The sequence below is a fragment of the Lichenostomus cassidix genome, chromosome 12 (assembly GCF_008360975.1).
Source record: "Lichenostomus cassidix isolate B80296 chromosome 12, HeHo_3.0, whole genome shotgun sequence".
Taxonomy (NCBI): domain Eukaryota; kingdom Metazoa; phylum Chordata; class Aves; order Passeriformes; family Meliphagidae; genus Lichenostomus; species Lichenostomus cassidix.
Genome location: NC_139493.1, coordinates 10,826,710 through 10,848,914, shown reverse-complemented (window position 1 = coordinate 10,848,914; position 22,205 = coordinate 10,826,710). Strand labels below are relative to the sequence as shown.

General features: G+C 43.3%; 1 protein-coding gene and 1 long non-coding RNA gene across 7 annotated transcripts in view; one reads left to right on the top strand and one right to left on the bottom strand.

Moving 5' to 3' along the window:
- The window catches only part of MGLL (monoglyceride lipase), a 100,891-nt gene that overhangs the window by 30,961 nt on the left and 47,725 nt on the right, over window positions 1–22,205 (top strand). For 3 of the 6 annotated variants that reach the window (XM_085072602.1, XM_085072601.1, XM_085072600.1), the window contains exon 3: window positions 9,911–10,049. In XM_085072602.1, the coding sequence (XP_084928728.1) occupies window positions 9,911–10,049 (139 nt within the window). Of the gene's footprint in view, window positions 1–8,718; window positions 8,848–8,921; window positions 8,942–9,088; window positions 9,330–9,910; window positions 10,050–22,205 lie in introns of those variants that run through there. The other 3 variants (XM_085072598.1, XM_085072604.1, XM_085072603.1) reach the window with 3 other exon arrangements.
- LOC146431690 (uncharacterized) lies at window positions 3,125–8,692 on the bottom strand. The gene is made up of 2 exons (XR_014854732.1): window positions 8,566–8,692; window positions 3,125–6,608 (listed from the first exon to the last, which is right to left on the bottom strand). It is a non-coding gene; the product is annotated as an uncharacterized LOC146431690 (long non-coding RNA).

Here is a 22,205-nt window from a genome sequence, read left to right as displayed (position 1 = left end):
TACTTCTGTTCAGGGAAAAAAAAAAAGCATGAAGAAATGTAGCATCTTCCAAGCTACATCCCATGTGGCAATCTTCCAAACCTCTTTCCATATGTTACTAAGTGTTGAAAGCCCAAATGTTCCCTATCTTGCTGCCAAATTCTCTGCCTCAATCCAAACGGCTCTTACAATACAGTTGGGTATTGTCTAGTGAAAAAATCCCCTCAGATAGATTGATAATTAAAAATATATTTGATCATCAGATAGATATGAATGGCCAAGGGGTGCTGTGCTGAATGAATCATTCATGCTCACATATTTCAAAGCAGAAGGATATCTTTCTGACCTTAATGGATTTGCCCCAGAAATCCTTAATTGTTACGGAACATATTGCTGAAAAGATTTGAAACTGGGGGCAGAGGAAGAAGCAGATGAGCCACGGCAGAGAGCTGCACTGGAGGGTGCAGTCTGGGGAACGTGTCTGGGCTGGCTGCAGAAGGAGGATTTGGCAGACATCAGTTGATTGGTTTCAACCCTGTCTCATTTCAGACTGAGCCCCACAAAACTAGAGGCCAGGAATTTATCCTTGTTTTAAACCAAAGCATGGCTGCAGCCGTGATCCCATCCCTGCAGGTGCTGGGATGCTGGGCAGAGCTCTTGGGGTGGGACTGAGGCCACTCATGTTTGTCACTGCATCTCATACACATTTCAAAGCACAGGAGGGATGGAGAGAATCTCCAGCTCAGGTGCTGAATGTTGCAGCCTCCCCTCTGCTGTCCCCTTCCTCAAAACCTCCCAAGATCTAGGAATGATGGAGCTCCATGTAGATATCTCCAGCCAGGAGCTGAGTCCCCTGACTCCGCAGCAAGAACAAAACTACAGATACCTTTGCTACATGAGAGTCAGCGCCTGTAGCCCAGATACAATGGATAACTTGTGTTGGAGGAAACAGGATGAGGGTTGGGTGGTGAACTCTCAGATAACTTTTGATGTTATTAACAGCACATTCTGCTAAGTTACAATGAGATCAAGTGAAGGGTGTTAAGGGGATTATGACATCCATCTTTACGGCATGCGAGGCTCTGGTCACAATCCCTTGTCCAGAGATATAGCACTGTCATCTTATATAGGAAATATTTTGGGATGCTTTGTCCCCTTTTTCACTGCAATGCTGCTCATTTGACTTCTTCTTTCCATGTACCTCTGGGTTAATTACCACATGTATTCATTCAGCCTAGGAGAAAAACCAGTGAGTGAGTTTTTTCTGCACTAGAAGGTATAAAGTAATTGTAGCAGACGCTGTAAAAATTAAATAACTGAGAGAGAACAATTATGAACCAGATGCAAGCAGTAATGAGTGTGGTGCTTAGTACAGAATAGGTCACATGTGATTTTATGGTATTAGGGCACAACACTGAGCACAACTGGGCCTTAATTCTGTTGGTCACTTGGTGCTACCACAGTACAAGAACCCTCCAGGAGCAAGCAGTGTATTTGAGTTAAGATTTCTGCAAGACATTGAGGTCTTCCCTAACACCTATACCAGGATGGCAGAGAATCTGCTACAATTCTTGTGTTGTTCCATAACACAATGTTTCTTTTTTCTGCAACGTGCATTTCACACTAGGGATAGTCTTTATTTTCTCTTTATTTTCCTGCTTTGCATCAGAGCAAGAGCAGGATCAAGCCTCCAGTTAAATAACTAATGCAGCTGTTTTGCTGAACCGGCTTCCTGGCTGGGAAATGAATCCAGTCAGCTGTGGATAACAAACCCCAGTAATGGAGATTTCAAAGATTTCATACATTAATATTTTTTTCCTTAATATTTGAAGAGTTACTTTTCTTACAAAATCTGTTAGGCAGATGCTAGGAAGTAATTACTGTACATTAATCAGAAAGAAAATGCACATCTTACATTGAACATGAGTGGACTGAGTAAAGAAACTGATGATAGATGAAAAAAAGCTAAAATATATCTGAGTGAAATATGCCAGAATTTTCCTCGGGATTACAAGGAGGAAGGAGCACAAGGCAAACTCCTCTCATGAGCCATGTGTTCATTGTCTTTCCAAAACAAGCAGCCTTTTTTATCAACAGCAGAACCATACTCACCATTCACGGAGAGAAGTTGGCCCTGGCTGGGCAGGGAGCATTTTCATCAACTCCTAACATTTAATTGCTTTTCAGGCAATTGCATCAGTGCCCAGTGTGGTGGACAGAACTCAAACATCACAAAAATAAAACACTCTCAAGTATCCCAATGTATCCTTAGATCATGGAGCACATAGATACGACTGATAGGATTGATCATATCAGTTAAACTCTTGTCTCTATGTACAGATATACTGTAATTTTTATGTGTAAATACAAACAATCTTTAAATGAAGATGTCAGGAGTAATAACACCAGGACAATAGGATAGAAAGCAAAATTGTTGGGAAAATGTTGCCCTGAAGAGTAGGGAAAATGTTGCCTTGAAGAATGCAATTGTCCAGACTGTGGTTTTGTCCAGGACACAATATCCCATATATTTACAAACCTAGGCAATCTTCAATGGCTGAAAAAGTTGCATCTTTCATTGTACACAGTGCTCTGATGGATAGATTTTGAGATGAGATGGGAGTTAGTAATGGTATAATTGGGTAAACAAAATCAGGAGCATTAAGAATGGATTCTGCCCTCAGCTTGCCTCCAGCATTGAGCCCTACTTTTCTCTGCCCTGATTTCTCTCATGTAAAATAAAAAAAATCATTCTTCCTTTCTGAAGTACTTTAAAATCTCAGGTTCAAAGCACTACGTTGGAGTTAAATAAAATATCTCCACAACTGATAATAAAAATACTGTGTGTCTTTTTCCAACACTAGCACTTAGTGCCCTTCAGAGATGGGGTTTCTGTAATTACCTTTATGTCCCAGTGTGGCTGAAGTAACTGAGGCCTTAATCAAGGAAATTATTTACCTGTACCATGAAAACTGCCTTGAGATGGTTTTTGGGGACATAAAACAGACCTTCAGATTGTGCTTATTGTCTCACATAAAGTCAATTTCATTCAAAATACAAATTTCACATCAGTAACTACAGCCTGCTAAGTTCCATCCCAGAGTCTATAACCTATAAACACCATAAACAGAAATGTTACAAAGCCTTTAAAATTACAAACCAGCCTGAATGTTTAATATTTCAAGTCTAATTTACAACATAAAACCTAATTTTGAGAAATTCTATGAAAGCATCGGGGTTGGGTGCATTTTAGAGCAGCATTTGTCATAAAAAAGAGCTTGAACATTTGGGTTGCCAAGGCAGAAACAAGCGCCACAGACTCATTTTACCCTTATGGGGATTCATCAAGGTTGTGCAGTGCAGCTGTTGTCTTAGTAAAAGAAAGTATCAGCCCCTGGCTGAAGGAAACAGAAACATAATTATGTTATGATGAGCTGGAAAACGTGCAAAGAAAAATTGGAATGCAAAGCGTGATAAATGATGCTTTGTCAATTGCAAAGCAGCGAGAGAAGCAGGCGGCACAATAACAACCCTTCTCCAGTCAATGCCTCCAGTTCAGCTACCAAAATAAAGCACCACTCTGACCATGGCAGGGCAGTGGGAGCTTTTGGCTGAAGGCTTTAGCCCTGGTGCAATAATGCTGGGTTTGTAGAGTCGATTATGCAGTCAACCTTAGGAATGGAAATGAGAAAAGAAATGGTCAGGTACTCCTCAAAATTGAGACCATAATTCCTGCTGGAGAAAATTTATAATGTCATCTTATTCTGATTTCTATGCATATTAAAATTCAAATGTTCAGACCTTTTCTTTCAGGTTGCCTTTTGATTATACTTTCTGCCTACAAACCCATGTTTCTACTGAGGTGACCAACATTTTATGCACATTACTATGGCCTCATGCAAGGAAATGCCATTCTGTAAAAAACTCTTTAAGCTGTCTGTCCTCAAATTGACAAGGGCAGGATTTCCCCTCCAGTGCTGCAGCAAAATGCTCATCTAGGATATAAACCTCTGAAGTTCATTCTAGTGAGGTGAATAAATCCAGAGGGAAAACTGGACTAATTATATATCAGTACAGGAAACTTTTATTTAGAAACTGCAGAGATAAAAAGGGACAAATGTCTGAAGAAAACCTTGAGATAAAGGGGGAAATGAATTTTAAAAAGCCCAAACCAACCCAGGAGGAGTTTTTGGTCGGGCTGCACTGCCCACATGCAACCCTCGCCCAGCAGAGCTGAGGCTGTGCCCTCTAGTGCTGGCCACCCGCAGAACTGAGCTGAGACACCACTGCTGAGCCTGTGCACTTCCAGACCTCTATAAAAACCTGTTTATTCCCAAGGTAGAGCTATTCCCGAGCAAAAGGGCTGCCAGAAAAACTCCATCAACCTCACTCCTATGGAAAAAGATCTCTAGGGCAGAATTTCCACTCTCATTTTGAATTTCCTGTCGTTGGAGGATGCCTTCTATTTCAGACTAAGAATGTCTCAGAATCTGATATTAATAATCTTCTGGGTTTTTAAATAAAAAAAGAAAAAACAAACAAAAAACCCAAATGAACCACCCAACAAAATATGTATCGCTTCTGAAATTAAAAACAACCAGCTCTCAAATTAGCATTTATGTAGGATAGGTCATCTCCTATACATCAGTTTGAAAGGCTGAAATTGATATTCAATTCCTGTATTTTTAAGAGTGTATTTTTTGCCCTGTCAAATGAGAAGCACAGGCAGGATCCTAATCACTCCACTCGTGATTTGCAAGTCACAGATTTGTGACTTCTCATAGCAGCATGATTTGCAGAATTTTTATTACCTACAAGAAACTAGGACCATTTTTATGACTAATTATTTTCATTCTCATGGTTAAATTACTTTATTATTTGACTGTAGTTTACATCTAGGGGTATTAAACCACTTGTGTCTTAACCTAATTTTATTCTTACTGATTGGAGAAGGTGAGAGTACAAGGTGAGATTTGAGGGGGCAGCAAATCAATGGAAGCCTGCAAACAATTTCTGTGATATTCAGGTATTCCCTGTGCTTACCCTTCAACCTTTCTCCATTTCACACTAATTTGTGAAGAGGTCCATGAGGCTGTAGAATTTTGCAGAACAACCTTGAGCTACTTATCATTCTTCTTGGCATTGTTTAGATTAACCTGATCAATACAATATTTTCCTTTAGCATTTTCTTCCTCAATCTGGTTTGCCTGACACCAAGCTTCTTTTTTGGCTGCAAGATATTAAAATAGATATTTTACAGGAAAATGAGAACAGTTCATCCCAGCCCCCACTCCTGCCTCATCCCCATACAGGTCTTATTCAGGAGTACCAACAGGCAAGCAAAGGCAGATTACAGAAATAAGCAAAGGTGAATGACTGGACGCTGGCTAGGGACTAATAATAAAAAAGGCAGCCAAAAAGAAGGGCAAATCCAAATTAATTACTCTAAGCTGACAGCTTTAGTGGCATTGGCTTCTCTGCTTTTTACTTGATTTCAATTCTTCCTCTTCATGCTTCATTTCCCATCATTTCCCATGTGTTCTCTTGCTTGTGCTGTCTGTTGCTCTCTCCAGCTGCTCCCTGACTACTGTAACTTCCAGCATTTTTCTGGTTTTGCAGCAGATTCTTCCCTAACCACATACTCCTTATATATGTTATTTTTCTGTCCTCTCCTCTTATTTTTTTTTTCCACTCCTCCTTGTCAGCAAAAGTTCACTTTGTGGTCCTGGTGAGCAGAATCCCAAATGGTTTGGCACCCACAACCTATCAAATCTACTTCTCAAACAAAAACACTGCTTTACAATTTAGGAGCATGGTATCATCAACAAGAGCAGCAGGATCTCATACAGTCTGTTTACCTTGGCATGCCAACAGGATGGGATCCATTAAAAATTCATTTTGGGAACAAAAGCCTAACGGCAAAGAAAATCCTGTCTTGTTTCCTTATCCCCCTATTGGAGCTACACACCAGCCTGCTGTGCTCTCTCCCATCCATCCTTCTCTTCTCTTCTCTTCTCTTCTCTTCTCTTCTCTTCTCTTCTCTCTTCTCTCTTCTCTCTTCTCTCTTCTCTCTTCTCTCTTCTCTCTTCTCTCTTCTCTCTTCTCTCTTCTCTCTTCTCTCTCTTCTCTTCTCTCACTCTCCCCTTGCTGTGATACCAAGTTTCATTACATGTATTTACTCTCTCATTCCAGAAATTGATCCTTTTCCTAAAATTTGCCTCATCTGAAGGTGTAGCCCTTTTCTCTATACTCCTGTGAATACCTTGGGGGTTGATGGAGACACTTAAATTAAGCAGGGCTCAGCCTTTAATAAACCAAACATCCTTCCCTGCAAGGACTGAGCAATTGCTGAGTTAGGGTAAAGATTCACCAAGTGTGAATCGACCTTTTATTAGAAGTTGATTTAGCTTAAACTCTGTTTCTGAAACATATTTCACTCCACCAAGACAGGAGAAGATGCTACAGTCTCATAAATACTGCATGCTCAGGCATCCCTTTGATTTCTCACAGAGAGCCAGTATGCAGTAATTGTTCTGCTGAAGCCTGGTGAATAGTCTGGGTATCAGATGCATGAATTCCCCAGACCCAATCCAGTTTTCTCAGGTGGCTTTTCATTCATGGCTTAAACTCTGAAAAATAATAAGACAACAAGTCAGCAGTTGCTCCTCATTCATTTTTATGTTGTTAGCATTGAGATGGGGAAGTGTGTGCTACCTATGGGTAGTAATGTCCTCAAATTCCTGGGGTCTCAGAAGCTGGCAAGAAGGGAAGGAGGGGTTGGTTGATTCTTCACTCCCATGCAGTGGGGAGGATCTGGGCCTGGCAGAGAGGGCAGGCTGGACTACAGTTGTGCTGTCTCCAATTTTAGCTCCACTGAGGTTAACAGGGTATCAAGGGAATCATATATCTGGACTGAGCAGGGCAGGCTCTCAAGGTCAGGATCTTGCCCTTGTGTCCCAACAAAGGTCGTTTTCCTTGAGATGCTATTTTTATCCAGAAGTTTAAAAAGAGGTTTCTTTCCTCAACTCCCTCCACCCTCTGTGGCCCTGGGAACTCTGATATTCCCAGCACCACAGCAGGAGAGGAGCTTGTTCCTGGCATCAGATTTCATGGACGGCCGTAGGGAAGCAGTAAAGTGCTCCTGGCAGATAAACCTTGAGCAGGGGAAGAGGCTGCTTTCCTTCTTTCTTTTATTCTTAATCCAGTTATTATCTGATCTGTATCATTTAAATAAATATATATGTCCTTGCTTCTACCAACTCTGGAGTTGGCCTTTGATGGCTATTTAATTCCACCCATCAATGTTTAGATAGCAACCAGCCTAACAAATGGTACAGCTCCCAGGGCTCTCCTTAAGACCCATCTGACCTAAATCTCACCCATTAAAAACAACCATAAACGTTGCTTTTGTTTATTTTTTTCCAAACAAAAGCAGTTACAGGAATATCTAATTTTGCTTTTGCCACTTATAACTAACACCCCCCCAGGGCATTTAATATAAATGGCACTAAAATATGAATGAAATAAAATCTAGTTTTGATTTCCTTTTTATTTTTATATGGCTCATCTCTGAGGTTTTGCATTTATTGTTATTATTGTTAGCACATATTTCTTTCCTTTCCTCAGCCTTTGTTCACAGATTTGCACTTGATGAGCACATTGACTCACTTTGAAAATAAGGTTAGTAGCTGCCTCTTCTTAGAAAGGCTTGAGACCTCTACACGTATCTAGGCATGTAAAAATGAAAGAACCTGACAAAATGTTAAAGGCATGAATCTGTGCTCAATAAATGCTAAGCTCTTGCTAGTATTAAATGACAAAATTCTGTATTGGGATGCCTCAAGGCTGGGAAGCTATTTTGGCTTCGGGGAACCTTGTTGTGACAAATTTTTAAGCAAGTATCATATACCACCAAATAGGTCTCCCATTACAGAGTTGCAGCACATGTATTGCATATAATCTATAGTGATTTAGGGGCACTGTTAAATGATGTGTGTATAAATCATACACTGTATTTATAAATAGCCCTGAATGAGGGTGCAAAGCCTGGGGACTTCTCCGAACTAGAACCTGAACGATCTCTCCGGCGTGGCTTCAAAGCCTGAAGAGACGCACATTAAACGCAGTGAAGTTTGCTGCTGGGATGGCAAGGAGCGGTTCGGCCCGGGGTGCCCAGGAGGCAGCAGGGCTCCACGGTGTTCCCTCTCTGTGCGAGCAGCCGCCCCCGCGCCCGGGCTGTCCCCGCGGTGCCCCAGCTCTGTGGCCAGAGCGCCGTGCCGGGGCTGCGGGAGCGCTGCGGCCGCATCAGCTCAGCGGGGCGGCGGCGGCGGTGCGGAGCCCCCGCGGGCGGACACCGGGGGAGGGGGCGGCCGTGCCTCCGCCCTCCCCGCGGCCCGGGGGCACCGCGGGGCTCCCCCGCTCCCCGCCCAGCCCAGCCCCGCCGAGGGGGCGGCAGCACCGCCCGCCCCTCCATCCATCCGTGCATCCATCCTCGCATCCCTGCATCCGTCCATCCAGCCAGCCAGCCGCCCACCCTCCGCCCTTCCGCCGCTGCCTCCCTCCTCTCCGGGAGCAGCCGGTGTGCACCGTGCGGTGGAGCCACCGCGCTTCGGCTCCGCGGGCGGACGCTGGGCGGCCGCGCCCGGCCGCGGCAGGAGGATGTGTGCGCGGGGCTGGCGACCTGGCATCGCGTCGGTGCTTGGATCCTCCCTCCTCCTTCTCCTCCTCCTCCTCCTCCCCTCCCTCCCCGCCTGGCAGCGCGGGGCTGGGGAAGTTGCGCTTACACGAGAGATGGCTTCGCAGCGGGGATCGCTTTGAGGAAAGAGCTCCCCCTCCCTCGCCTCCCCCCGTCTCCGCGGCCTCCGAACTGTAAGTGGCAGGAAGGAAGTAAAGTTGCAAACAACCTGCCGCGGCAGGAACTTTGTGAGCTGCTCCAGCTGCATGTGTTCAAGGTGCCTTTGATGTACGTGCAGCGGCTTCTGGAAAGTGGACTGCAGCTTTCCCACCCGCCAGCCCTCCCTCTCCCCCACCCTTCCCAGCCTCCCCTCCCACCACCGCCACTTCAGCCCACACACGCAATTTGTTTGAGAAGGGGGAAAAAAAAGTGATGAACGAGAAGTGGTGAATTACCCAAGCGACTTTCCTCAAAGAGCGAGCGAGCCGGGGAGAGGAGCCGGGGCGAGCCCCGCGCATCGCCGGGAGGGACCCGCCGGGCGCCCGCCGGGGACCGCGGGGCTGCCGGGGTGTGAACGCGGCTCCGCAGCGACATGCAAAAAGCCTCATCTGCTTGCGTTTGACTTTCGATGCCGGCTCCTCACTAGAATGCAAACCCTTGCACAGGATGAAAACAGGTTTGTGGCAAATTCTCCTGGAAATGTTTGGCTCCCCGCCGCCGCCACCTTCCTGTCTGAGATGTCAGAGAAGATCTTAATGATGACAGGGTGGCAGATACCTCCGCTGTGTACCCTCCACTGTTCTTTGGAGATGTTCAGCCAGAGATAAATCTTTCATGCAGCTGTCTTTTCATGTCTGTAGCGACTGCTGCACAATCTGCACTTGATTGCAGTTAAAATATTCTCTTTAGGATCCGTTTCGCAAAATGATGCAAAATAAACACAGATGGGAGAAGTGTGGGAGAGAAAGCTGTAAATGAAGTACTGACGGTGGACTGATCTTCCCTTCTTCTCCCTCCCCCCAGCCCCAATGCTCTACCCCCAAACGCGAGCGTTTTCTGAACAAAAACAAATTTGCTACATTTCTGTTTTAAAGCAATGATTTTGGGGGCTCTACTGGGTTTTGGCAGCAGCCTCCCATCACTGGTGCTTGCCTAACCTATTGACTTTCTTGAATGTCTGTGGCTGCCAAGTGCATCAGCTTTTATCTTGTCTTCACCTCTTTTAAAGTATGTCTTGTTTCTTCTAACACCTTGCAGGTCATTCTTCCAGAATGCCAGAGGAAAGTTCGCCAAAGCGGAGTCCTCAAAACATCCCATACAAGGATCTGCCCCATATCATCAATGCTGATGGGCAGTATCTCTTCTGCAGGTATTGGAAGCCAGCAGCAACTCCCAGGTGAGCACTTTCAAGCAAATGTCTTTTTTTACTATCAGTAAATATGACTCTATTAATGTAATTAGTATTTATAGCTTGACTGGTATTACAGGGCTGTGTGCATGGAGCTTTATAGAGCCCCTAAGAGAGCTTTCTCTCAGCTGAGAGCCCCTACTGTAAAGATTGCATTCTCCAAACTTGCTCCAGTCAGCCTTGCAGATATAAAACATGGAGTTACTGTCATTCCATGCACAGCTGGCTTGGTTGGCAGTTCAATATGTGACCAAGTGGCTCTGGCAGGTGGTTGATGCCTATCATCAATAAACACCTATCCCCAAACTAATAGCACAGGCAGGGAGGGAGGAAAGGGACACTTAACATGACCATCTGACTTCAGTTTCAATAGTAGTAGCTGAAATCTCACGGCAACAGGCAGAATGTTTGACTGCATTGCATTTTGACTGGTTTTAAATTATTAATACTTAGTAAATGATTTAGGGAGCTCTTTCATTGGCAATTGCAATTTCAAAACTGACCTGTGTAATAAACGCAGACAAAGAATCAGAGAAATTTTTCTAATGTTTTTGTCAGAATTTAAATAATCTCTTTACTGTAATAGCTTTCTGTGCTGATTATGATCTGCTACAGAAAGGTGTCTCTGTTGCTCCCATAGTTATGATCTTTCTTTTTCCAGTATCTGCTAGCTTGGCATGTATTTGTGCCTCCACTAGTTATGTTGGTACCTTCTTCATAAAAATCTGGATATTGTTTTATTGCTTTCTTTTTCTGCAAGCCAACAGGAAGAGCTGTGTTGACTTTATACGGCTGTGACTTTATACAGTCACAGGAAAAAGTTGTTCAATCTGTTGTAGGGAGTTAAAGTTTATCCCGATGACCCAACAGGTTAGACAACATCCTTTGCCCAAACCAGCCTGCAGATGCTCTGAGAGAGGGATAGAGGTCCAAGTTAGCTGGCCTTGGGGTTTATGCCTGCAAAACCAAGGGGCAGTGGGAATAACATAGGGCTGGGTTAGCACTCAGGTAAAGTAGCAGTTGGGCAAGCACCAAAACACACTGTCCCCAGAGGATAGGACATTGCAGCCACCCTACCACAGCTCCATTGCACTGGTTGGGCTGTAAGACAGGGGTCTGGTTCAAGATCTCCTGTTCTGCAGAGCATTTTATAGTGGCTTCTACTTGCTGCCTTTCAGAAACAAGGAGGAAAGTTTTTGGTACGGATGCATTACATTGTCTTTGCACCAACCTGAAGATTGCCTTCACAGAAAAATAATGCTATGAAACCAAGGTTCTACTGTGAAACCAGGCTGTTTTGTATTATAATGATAATTAATCATTAGCTATCCATACCATTCATCACCCAGCTGCGGAACTGCTTTTTTATCCTGTTTAATTTCTTACCAAATTAGTAGTGGGTGGATGGGTCTTTGTTCCAGAAATGATAAGGAGCTGAGAGTGAAAACTTGGTGTCTAAGTCCTCTGGGTAGTTAATTTTTTTCAGTCCTCTGTGCACCAAGCAGTTAATTAAGAGTGAACTTGCCCTAGTTTTGTGACAACAAAAGTGGATGGGATCAGTGTTGCTCATTTACAAGGAGCTCCTGAGTGCGTGTGTGTGTTTGCGTGTTTGTGTGTAAGGAGGGGGCGTACTGTTTATTATTAGCTCTTCATGAATTGTTATTATGAGAGAGATGGTAAGTGACTGAATAACAAGTCAGTGCCTGGATCCTGCAGTCAAGAATGCTCTTGAAGTGCTTTGATAGGCAAACCAAAAATACATTATTTTGCCCCCTTTCACTTTTCATAAGAAGCTCTGCTTTTTCTTCCTATGTAGAAGCTCAGCAACTTTCATCTAATTTTAAATGTTCAGCAAAACTGATCTCTATATATATGTACAGGGAGAGAAGGAGAGACACCTCAGGGGACTTTTAGAGGCCTGTTACAATTTATTTCAAATACTGAAGGCAATTCTTTCAATCTTCTAACTCAATTGTTGATTCAGGTTCAAATCTTAACACTAATGAATGATGCTATAACCGTCAAGCGGTGGGATCTTTCATTGATCCATTATGTGTCTAATCCCAGCTAGAGCTATAGAAATACCTCTTCACTGCAGATGCCCAAAGGTTATCATTGACTTGTCTTCTATTAGAATAGAACTTACCGCCCTTGATCCCTCCCCCAGGGAGGGGGAGAACCCAGGATGTCTGCCAAAGGAAAAATTAAAAAGTAGCCCTAGCCTGGGGTTGAAGAGCAGACAATGGCCAGGCAGTCTCTGAAAGTGAGGACGACTGACAGACATCACCCCTTGGAGCTGGTGCTTCTCTTTTATCTCTTTGAACAGAGTCATAAACGTGGATAAAGGGCTGTGGCAGATTAATGTGCTATAGCATATTTTAAAAAAACCCAACAACAACTATTTTTTCAGGAATATGGGGAAATTTTGTGAGGCTTTTTTGCTTCATGCTCACAAATACCCAGGCTCTGATTCTGTGTGGTGTTGAACTGACTGATCAGCCCGTACTGGTGCACATATGGAAGCTTTGTTATAAGTGCCACCGAGGCCAAGGTTGTCCTGCCAGTGAAAGGCACCTATTGTGAGTTCCTCAGCAGGGTCCGCTTTGTTTCAGAGGGGGATTTAGGTGATTACTTCACAGGAAGCTGACACACAAAGGCACTCAGATGTCATAATGATTAGATGGGGTAGATGGAGTAAGGAGTAATGGGACTAAGGAAGAAGAAAGACAGTGTTTTCCACTTGTTTTTTGGGTGGGAAGTCACTCCCAACAGCAGAGCTGGGGCCTGGGTGTCGTCTTCTCTTGCTGCCTGCTGGCAATGGTGCAGGTGCAGCTTCCCCGGCCAGCAGCCCTGCAAGCTGCCCAACTTGTTGAGCCAGTTCCATCTTAAAGTGTAATTAAGTGGTCTTGTTGAATGCAGCAGGGAAGAAAAAGCAGTATGTTCTGGTGTAGTTTTCATGTTTTGTGCCAACAGCAGGGTTTGTGGAGCATGAAAACGGGTAACTCTTTGGCACTGAGGGCTCACTGCTGACTGCAGCGCTTAAGATCTGGGCAAGGCATGGCACTTTCAGGACTATGTAATGTTGTTTGGAGGAATTAAATCATTTGAACGAAACAGGACTGATCTCATGCCTATAGTATGTCCCGGTAGCCAAAGAAACCCTGCTTAATGGGAAAGCAGTCATTGTGTAAACATAAACAACAGCTCTATGCAAGGCTTAAACCTCTGCCACCACCCTGAGCACTCTGAGTCAAAATATGAGGCAACAGGAGGTGAGAATTTAAGAAACCATGTTCTATTCCCAGCTCTCAGACAAAGCTGCTAAGAATAGAGGTTGGTGAGGAAGGGGAAGGAAAGCTGGGAGGAGAAGTCAAGACATTTCCTTTGAGGCCCCTAAAGGGCCTGGAGAACTTTAGAGGTGACCTTCTTCTTCCTCTCTGGTCCGTATCCTCGTGGCCTTTTCTGGATGCTTCCTCCATCCTTGTAACTGCCTAGATAAGCACAAACAGTTTCTTCTGGGGCACTTTTGGCCCCTCTTCTTGACCTCAGGTAAACCCTGTGAGGTTTATTGACTCAGAGTAATTTCTTCAAAGGTGCTCATAGCTGCAGCCACCACTGATCTCAGACAGAGATGCCTGAGTCTCTCCTGGTAGATCAGTCAGTTTAAGGTGGCCCCTTGAGACACTTGTAGCTAGAGGATGCACTTGAAAACATGAGTTCCAGACATCCATGAATCTGAGCTTCCTCAGCTATTGAAGAGAAATCATTGTCTGGCTGCTCAGCATGGTGCTTGGGTGTCTCTCACAGAGTGGTCTCTAGGTGGGCTTAGAGGATTGCCAGGAACCATAGTGCTTCTCTTCCTGAGGCTGAGACACCTGTGGGTCACAGAAGTGTTCCTGGTCCATTGTTAGTGCACACTGGAATGGGTTGGCTCAACTTTAGACATCATGACCACAGTTTAAGTAAACAGAGTTGCAACTGTCTGAGTAAACAGTGCCTTTGTAAGAGTTCTTTCAATTCTACACCTGAGGCATGATTAAAAATACAAAATCAAACAAACAAAAAGCACCCGCTTTTCTATTTACTTTTTACTTTTTTTTTTACTCTTTGAAGAGTGCCTGCCATTCTTTCTGACTTGTCAGTAATGAAAGGCCAAGGCAACAAGGAGAAAACAGATTTCTGTCTTCCCCAAGGACTTTGCAGATGTGCCTGTTGTGCAGAAATACAAACTGCTTTTATATCTGAACGGGTCCTTAAATTGTAAATATTGCTTGATGGTTTGGGCTTCTCATTACCAGCTCTTCCATGCCATTTCAAGAAGAACAGCACAGCTCCCAGCATGAGCAGATGACAAAATTGACTTTGACTTTCAGACCTTTCCAAAATAAATGAATAAATAAATAAATAAGCCGAAGTGAAGTCAAAGCAAAGGAAATCAAGTCGCTGATTAGAATTTATTTAATTATAGTGTATTGTGTTAGTCTCTAGAAATACTTAAAGCAGTTTCTAATTCAGTGTCACTCTTGAAGAACACTTGGTTTGTACTAATGAGGTCATCTTGAAATTAAAGCCAAATTTGTAAGATGCAAAGTGACTTATGTCAGCACAGTTTGTCATAGGATGAATTCAGCCCCCTCTGTTTTTCTGATGCCATCGCACACACTGCAAAGGAAATAACAATGATCATTGTCGAATCAACATTCCAGGCTTTGCTTGCTGTATTGCTATTGCCTGAGTTTCTAAAGCCTCTCTTCTTTTCATCAGCTGTGCATGTGTTCCTTTAATGCCTCTGTTATCTTTGCTCCATGTGACTCTTATTCACTGTGAATGGGGGCATCCTTTTATGATTCCTTATGCGGTTCCAGAGGATGGGCAAATTAGCAAACCAGCTTCATGTGAGAGGGACTCTGACAGACAGGGGAGCCGCTTTGGTTCCTGTTGCAGATACTTCCAACAGGCTTCATCAGCAGGATAATTTTTTTCAGTCTCAACAGGAATGCCCAACACAAGCAATTCTGCCTTTTATTCCACAGAACCAAAGGAAAAAGGTGAATAGCAAATGGAATAACAATTGTAATTAAACTGTCCCTTTTGCTCATTGCCCTGTTAGGATCATCTTCTGAGCACAGGTGTACGACTTTGTGACATCAGTGTCTGGGAACAAGGTGACTTTTGGAGTTCCCTGTTGTGAGTCTCAAAGCAGTAATATTTCATCCTGATCCTGAGAGCAGCAAAAGAAGCAAAATCAGTGTTGGCTCTGTGTGCCACCTGATGAATTGGAAACAATGGCATAGTGAATGTAAGAGGTAGAGGTAGACATAGGAGAAAAGAAGAAAAATGGTTTAGAGATGGTGTTGCAAAACTCATTTTTCTGCTCATTATTCTGTGAGAGACTGAAGGATAAGCAAACCTTGCACCTGTCCTACAAACAGTTCATTTGCTTTTAATTGGATTGCAGGTGTGATGATCAATACTGGCTTTGTGCCATGACTGATGGATGCCCAAGTTGGTCACTCAGCAGTTAGAGACCTGCTGGTCCCTCCAGGTCTCTTTATCCAGGGCAGTCCCTGCACTGACCCCTTCTTCAGCTCATCAGACTGGGAGCACTCTGAAGCAGCTATTTGTTGGTAGCAACACAATAGCTAAAGCAGACAACTCATTGATCTTATCAGGGTTCCAGATGCAAGAGCACTTCACTACTACAAGGCATATGTGATTTTAGTGAAAATAATAAAAGAGCTGTACACAGTTCCTTGCTTCAGTTTCTCCAGCACTCTTGGAACATCCCTTTGGAACACGCAGCAGCTCTTTTAGATCACTGTGAATACATCTACACGAGTTGGCTGGTACAGTTGTTCTGGCTAGAAGAGGGTATTTTTTCTAGATGTCTGTGGCAGAGGAGTTGGTCTCGCAAGTTCCCTTCAGACTGCTGTGACTTTGTCCTTTTTTGAGCCAGGGTGAACATCAGATCTCTTTGTTCTTCTAGGGAAATTGCATTGTTCCAAGAGCTGTCCCTGCAGACATATTTGGCTGAGCTGCCTTCCCTAGGTTCAGGCATGTCATTGTCCTAATGCACTCCCACTTGAATGGAAGCCATCAGTGTTTTGAACCTCCTATTGTCCCTTATCCAAGAGATGTGACACGACCCTGATAGCAAATGTCTGATTATCCTAGGTATCCAAGGAGATAGTATAGGATCTTGCCCTTGAGATTCCTAACGATATGCTTGGGCAGGTCCCTTTCCTCATCCCACCCATTATATCCTTAACTACACCCATCCATCCCTGTCCTGTACCCTACAGCACAGACATTCCGACGCCTTGTCATAAGTATGGTTTATTATCCATAATAGGAAGGAAGGAAATTAGCAAACGCCAGGGTAAGTAAAATTTTTAGACATTGTTAAAATTTTATCTCCTCTAGGGTTTCCTCTTGCAGACCAATAAAATTTTACTTATGTTAACTCAAAGAAAAATACTGGTACAGCAATCCCAAGTACCAAGCTTGGGCTAGTCCTGACCATAAACATCTTCTAAAGCAACCATACCCAGGAGAGTCACTGGGTGGTGGTATCAGTAAGGCATCTCAAAGCTGCCCAGACCAAGGTACCAAAGTGTGGCCTTGGGGACAGGATGGGAACAGCTGGTAGAAGCTGTCCTGGTGGCCAGAGCACTGCAGTCAGATTTACCCAGCTCCAAGAACATCCCCCATCAGCAGAGGAAGAGATAGGTCTTGGTCTTGGTCTTTCTCTGCTTGGGAATGCTCCTAGACAGATGCAGTATGTTTGTGTCTGAAGAGATTCATTCTTTTTGTAGCAGTTTTCAGTGTCCCAGGACCTTGAGTAACACCAAACTTCATGAGTACTTCCACTGGCAAGAAAGAGTCCCCCCTTCTGTGTGAGACACTGGCTGTCCAGACAGGAAATATCTTCATTTCTGTTTGGCAGGCACTCCCTAGATGATGGGAGGCTCTGAATCCTCCCATACTGAGTGATGGCAGAGGCAGCTTGCTAGACCTAGAGAATTTAGTGTCAGAAAACACAATAAAGAAGTCAATGAGGAGCACAGAACAGGCAAAACATGCTCAAGCCAGTCATTAGACAGTGACACAATGACCAGTGATTTACAGAATCAGACCCACAATTTCTCTGTGCGTTTGTTTCCTTGTCTAAAATTGGATGTAGTCACCCAGGCAAGTGATACAGACTGGGGCTGGAGTCTCTAGATAAAAGTTGCCAGAGAAAGCGAGTTATTCCTTGAGCAGCTGGCGGTTGAAGAAGGCTTGATGTTTGAAGAGAGATTTGAAATAAAATCTACTAAGCGATGCATTAGTTGTTCTCTGCTGTTCTGCTACAAGTAAATTGTCTCAGCAGCAATCGTTGAAGAGAAAAAAAGGGGGGGGAATGGAACAAAATATTGACAACTGGGCTAAAGCCAAACATTCAGCAGTAATAGGGTAGTAATCGTTTGCTCCAGTGTTGTGTACAGGTGGGTAAGGGGAAAATGTACAAACTACTATAGATTTGGTATGCAAGAAAGATTGCTGATCTTTTTCAGACGTCTGTCTGACCTGTGATAAATGTCTTGCTCTGTATGTTCTCTTTCTTCTTTGCTCAACCTTGAAGCTTGCAGAGTGAGGGAATAAGACTTAAATCATTGGCCTTTCTTTAGAATAGAACTTGGTTTAATTTGCTGTAGGTGTCAGCAGGTTAGCTGGTTCACCAGCAGACAAGATGAGATTATTTTTATAATTTTTCAACATATTTTTACTTTTATTTTCAAAACTATCTCAGTTGGCTTTCAAATACAACTGTCAAATTCCAGAAATCTGCAATGGCTTAATTTGCTGGGTGAAAGGCATGAGGAGTGACAAGGAAGCAGTAAGTAATTAAATTTCTGTGAGATAACATCTAGCTGACTTAATGGTTAGGCGTTTTCTTCTATTTTTCAATTTTCTGTGAGAGCTAGTCTACAATATTTGGAGCATTAGAATCTGTATTCTGAGCAGCGTTCATAATCTCGTTGCTAAAAAGACATTCAAGCAATCAGCATTCAGTCATCCTCTGTCCCTCCCCAAACAAGGGGCATGGAGCATCTCGACCCAGGTTGTCCTGGAAATGCACAGAGCATCTCTCTGACATTATTAGATACCCACAAATTCTTTAGGACAGAAGGCTTTTTTTAGATTGACTTTTTTCTTTCCAGGTTGACTGTGGCCCTATGCATGTAGCACAGGGAACCCATGGTGACATCTTAACTCTGCTGTTAAACTCCTGCTGGCTGCTGTAGGGTCAGGTTTTGACTCATGCTCTATGCCTATGCTTACCTCTGGCATGCTGTGTTGCCACGGGCAAGGCTTTTTGCCTCTCTGCTTCAGTTTATATGGCAGTGGGAAGAAGGGTTGATCCTTTCTTGGGATGGGGTAGTGGATCAGAGGATCTCTTGAGGTACCATTCATCTCTGCCTTGTGTGACCTCTGCAAGCAGTCTGGTCACACCCTTTGTAAAGCATTTTGGGTTTTCTGAGTGAGAAGTGTTGTACAAAAGCCAGCTGCTGTTATTATTTATCCTGTTTATTTACTGGTCACATTTATCAGAGATGGGGAACGGAAAAAAGCAAGCAATCAGCAGATTCACTTTGTTTACATTTCATTTCACTTTCAATGTTTGGGGAATGCTGATTTGTTAAACACTATTCCTTCCATTGAAGCCCATAATTTTACATTGTGGAAACATTGCCTCATTCTTACACACAGGTGTATGTAACCATTTAAAGGTTCTGCCCATCAGAGGTTTGCTTCCTGCTGGGTACATTCTCCTCCACATCAGCTCTCACTCCTTCTTTGCCAGGAATCGAAGGAGTTGAGGCTGGCCTGGCTGGTGTGGTTAATAACCATGGTATTGAGCATTTGTTCTGGATATTCCTGAGGCTTTTTAAAAATGATCAGAAATATGTGGTACAGTTTCTGGTGAGGTGCTCCACATGAAACACAGCATTTCTGCAGCAGAATAACAGCTTGTGGTTTAAATAAATGTTGTTATTTCTGCTCGGCTGTAGGTGTACATGTATGTTTTGGTTCAGTGACTGCCAGATACTGTAAATGAGTATTGATTTCCTTTTCTATTTTAAGCTTTTCTGCAGAAAAGACATCCCACATGCCTTTGGCTTTTTTTGCCTGTACCTAAAATGATTGCAGCCAAGGATTCATCTAACTAAATACTCTTTTATTTTATTGTAACCACCCATCCTTATTTTAGGAGTTGCACCTCAAGTTGGACAGGTCTCCATTCACATTTTGGAGCTTAAGGCTATTACATCTGGCCCTTTTTAAGGCAAATCAACGAGACAGTGATTAAAACTCATGGCGGGTAGGTTCCTTATTTATGTTAGCATGGCAGCCCTCACTGCCAGAGGTGAAGCTGCCTTAGTGATAGAAATGAAATAACATTTTAGGAACCAAGCCTACAGAAGATAAAGCCTTTGGACACTCAGATTAGCTCAGTGCAGCCAAGAAATAACGTATCTGGATTTGGCAGCCCTAGGATGAAGTCTGTATCCAACTCTTAAGTCATCTGTAGGTCAACCATTGCACCTCACCTGTGGTTAAAATTCACTTTGGTTCAAAACATGAATAAACATTTCAGCCCTTAAAGCTCCTGTTGCAGTGATCACTGTCTTTGCAGCATTCCATGTCTCATGTTTAACTGCTTACACTCAGCTTTCCTTCCTACCTCAGGTCTACAGCAAACATGGAATAGCAAATTAATTGGAACATGTTGAAAGTCTTGGCAAACGCTTTGCCTGTGACATTCCTAATTTCCCAGAGGAGTAGCTGCTGATATTGATTTTGACAGAGCCTGTAAAGCCTCTTGCTGCAAAGATTCCTCTCATAGCTGGGCAAGGCTGAAGTGCAGAACTGGGATGTGCCAAGATTTCATTGGAAATTAATGTGTTTAATCTCAAAATATGTTAAAATATACATAAGCGCTTTATGATTAAGAAATCAATCCTTGAGTTTCTGTCTCTAATTTTACAGGATAATTCCACCCTAGATTTTGGAAAATCATGCGGAAAAAGCTTGGCAATTTAGAGACTCGTGCTACCTGTGACATCTGAACTTTTAATGAGTTCTTCAGTTAGTTAAGGATAACCAATTAAGATCTCTGCCAACACAGAGGGCTGCTGACAAAATTGGATCAGGAAGGTAAAAGTGAGGACGGGCAATTGACTCAGTGCAGGAAGTAATCAAGAGTTCCACATTAGGGGTGGAATTGCCTGGCCACAAACAGTACTATCAGGTCTAAGTATTTCAGGGAATTGAAGTCTTTCTTTAATGCCATACAATTGGGAATTGCACAGTCAGTGCTTTATTAAAAAGTCATAATAACATAGTACCTTGACTTCACAGAACAGGTCCTTTCTTGCTCCTTCTTTATTCACAGTTCTCTTCCTGGAGGTGTCCCTGACCATGACAGGGGGGTTGGAACTTGGTGATCTGTAAGGTCCCTTTCAACCCAAAACCTCACATGATTCCAAGCTTGTGAAGATTTGCCCACATAAGCCCCAAATGCTCGGTCAAAGTACTTCACTCATGCAGATTTTATTGCAAGGAATTGCTTGGAAATGCTCTGACCCTCTTGTGCTAGGTGTGCACTTTTCAGCCTCTTCCCTGCATAGGTGCTGGGGTGCTGAGCTGAATTCTTCCTCTAATAGCTTTTTCAGTATTGCTTGTCATGATTTGTCTGTACCATCCACTCCCTGAAACAGCAGCTTGAGACTGGAGGTGAGTCCGTACTGTGGAAAACCCCATTTTTAAGAACCATTGATTTTAGGGATAGATTGACTATGAGGAGCCTCTGGTGCACCCAGGTTTGACTATGAGTGATGTCCTGCATGAAAAATACCTTGCAAAAAACTTGAGATCAGAAGAAGTCTGCAGACTTGTCTTAGAGGACTTCTGCAAATGCTGCTTAACATTTAGATGTGGTGTTCTCTGCAGCAATTGATTATTTATCTCAAACTACAAGCCCTTCTTAACAAATATTTGAAAATAACCAAGTGAGCAGCATATTCCTAAGGACTTAAACATTGCCAAGTCCATGTGGATCTAACCAGAGGGTTGATTTTACTAAATAAAATAATATCCATCATTTGAAAGCTACAGAGGAATATCTAAACCTCCTCACCTTAATAGATGGATACTGCTGTCTATTTCCATCTTATGTGCTATGCCACAAAGTGAGATTAAATTGTCAAAATGTAGCTGGGATGCTATGTAAGGAGCATTCTTGCATGGCTTGAGCTCATCCCTTAATGAAACACACCTTGTTCCTTGCTAGGAAGCTTCCTTGGTCTTTTAGGTTTGAGTTGGGTTTGTCAGGCTGTGAACTTAGAGCAGCAATAATGACTTGTCACTGGAACAGGTTCCAATGTTCTGAATATGCCGAGACTGCAAGGGAGCTCAGTAAAAAGGAACTGGTTTTGCCCAGCTACTTTGAAACAGAGACATACTTTTTTATTAAAAAACCCTTTTTTTGTTCAGAGAGCAGGTGTAGCCCTGAACTAGTGAGAAGTGCCGAGTTTAAGCGATAGTGACTGCACAGAAGAAGCTTCTGGCCCTTCAACTGCAGCTTTCTCATGCTTGGAAGGGACAGTCCCTCTCATTACACAGGCCTATCTATTTCCAAGGCTTTGGCTCACCAGGCAGTATCTGCATTTTGATTTCAAGAAGAAACTGCTACACGACTGGCTAAACAGTCATTTTTGTCCCTTTGGAAATCATTAAATTCAGTGCAAGTGGAGGGAGAGTCTATGAATATTGCGGGAGTTCAATAACGGGATATCACACACTGATCAATATGATCAAGTGACTCGGATTTATTATTGTCATAGCTCATATTTATATCTCAGCATTCCAAGCTCACGACTTCAGCTTTTACATGATTGGTTACAGTCTTCATATCACGCACATATCATGAGTTACAAGTGCTATTGCATGATTCTTATTTCTTAATTCCTTGCAGTTAACACACACTGTTTCACATTCTAAAATCTGTTACAGTCTTATAAAAACTTTCGCAAGCTAAGCTTCAAGGTTATGCAGACCTTCACTCAACTGTCTGAAAGGCTGGGTTGTGCACATCAA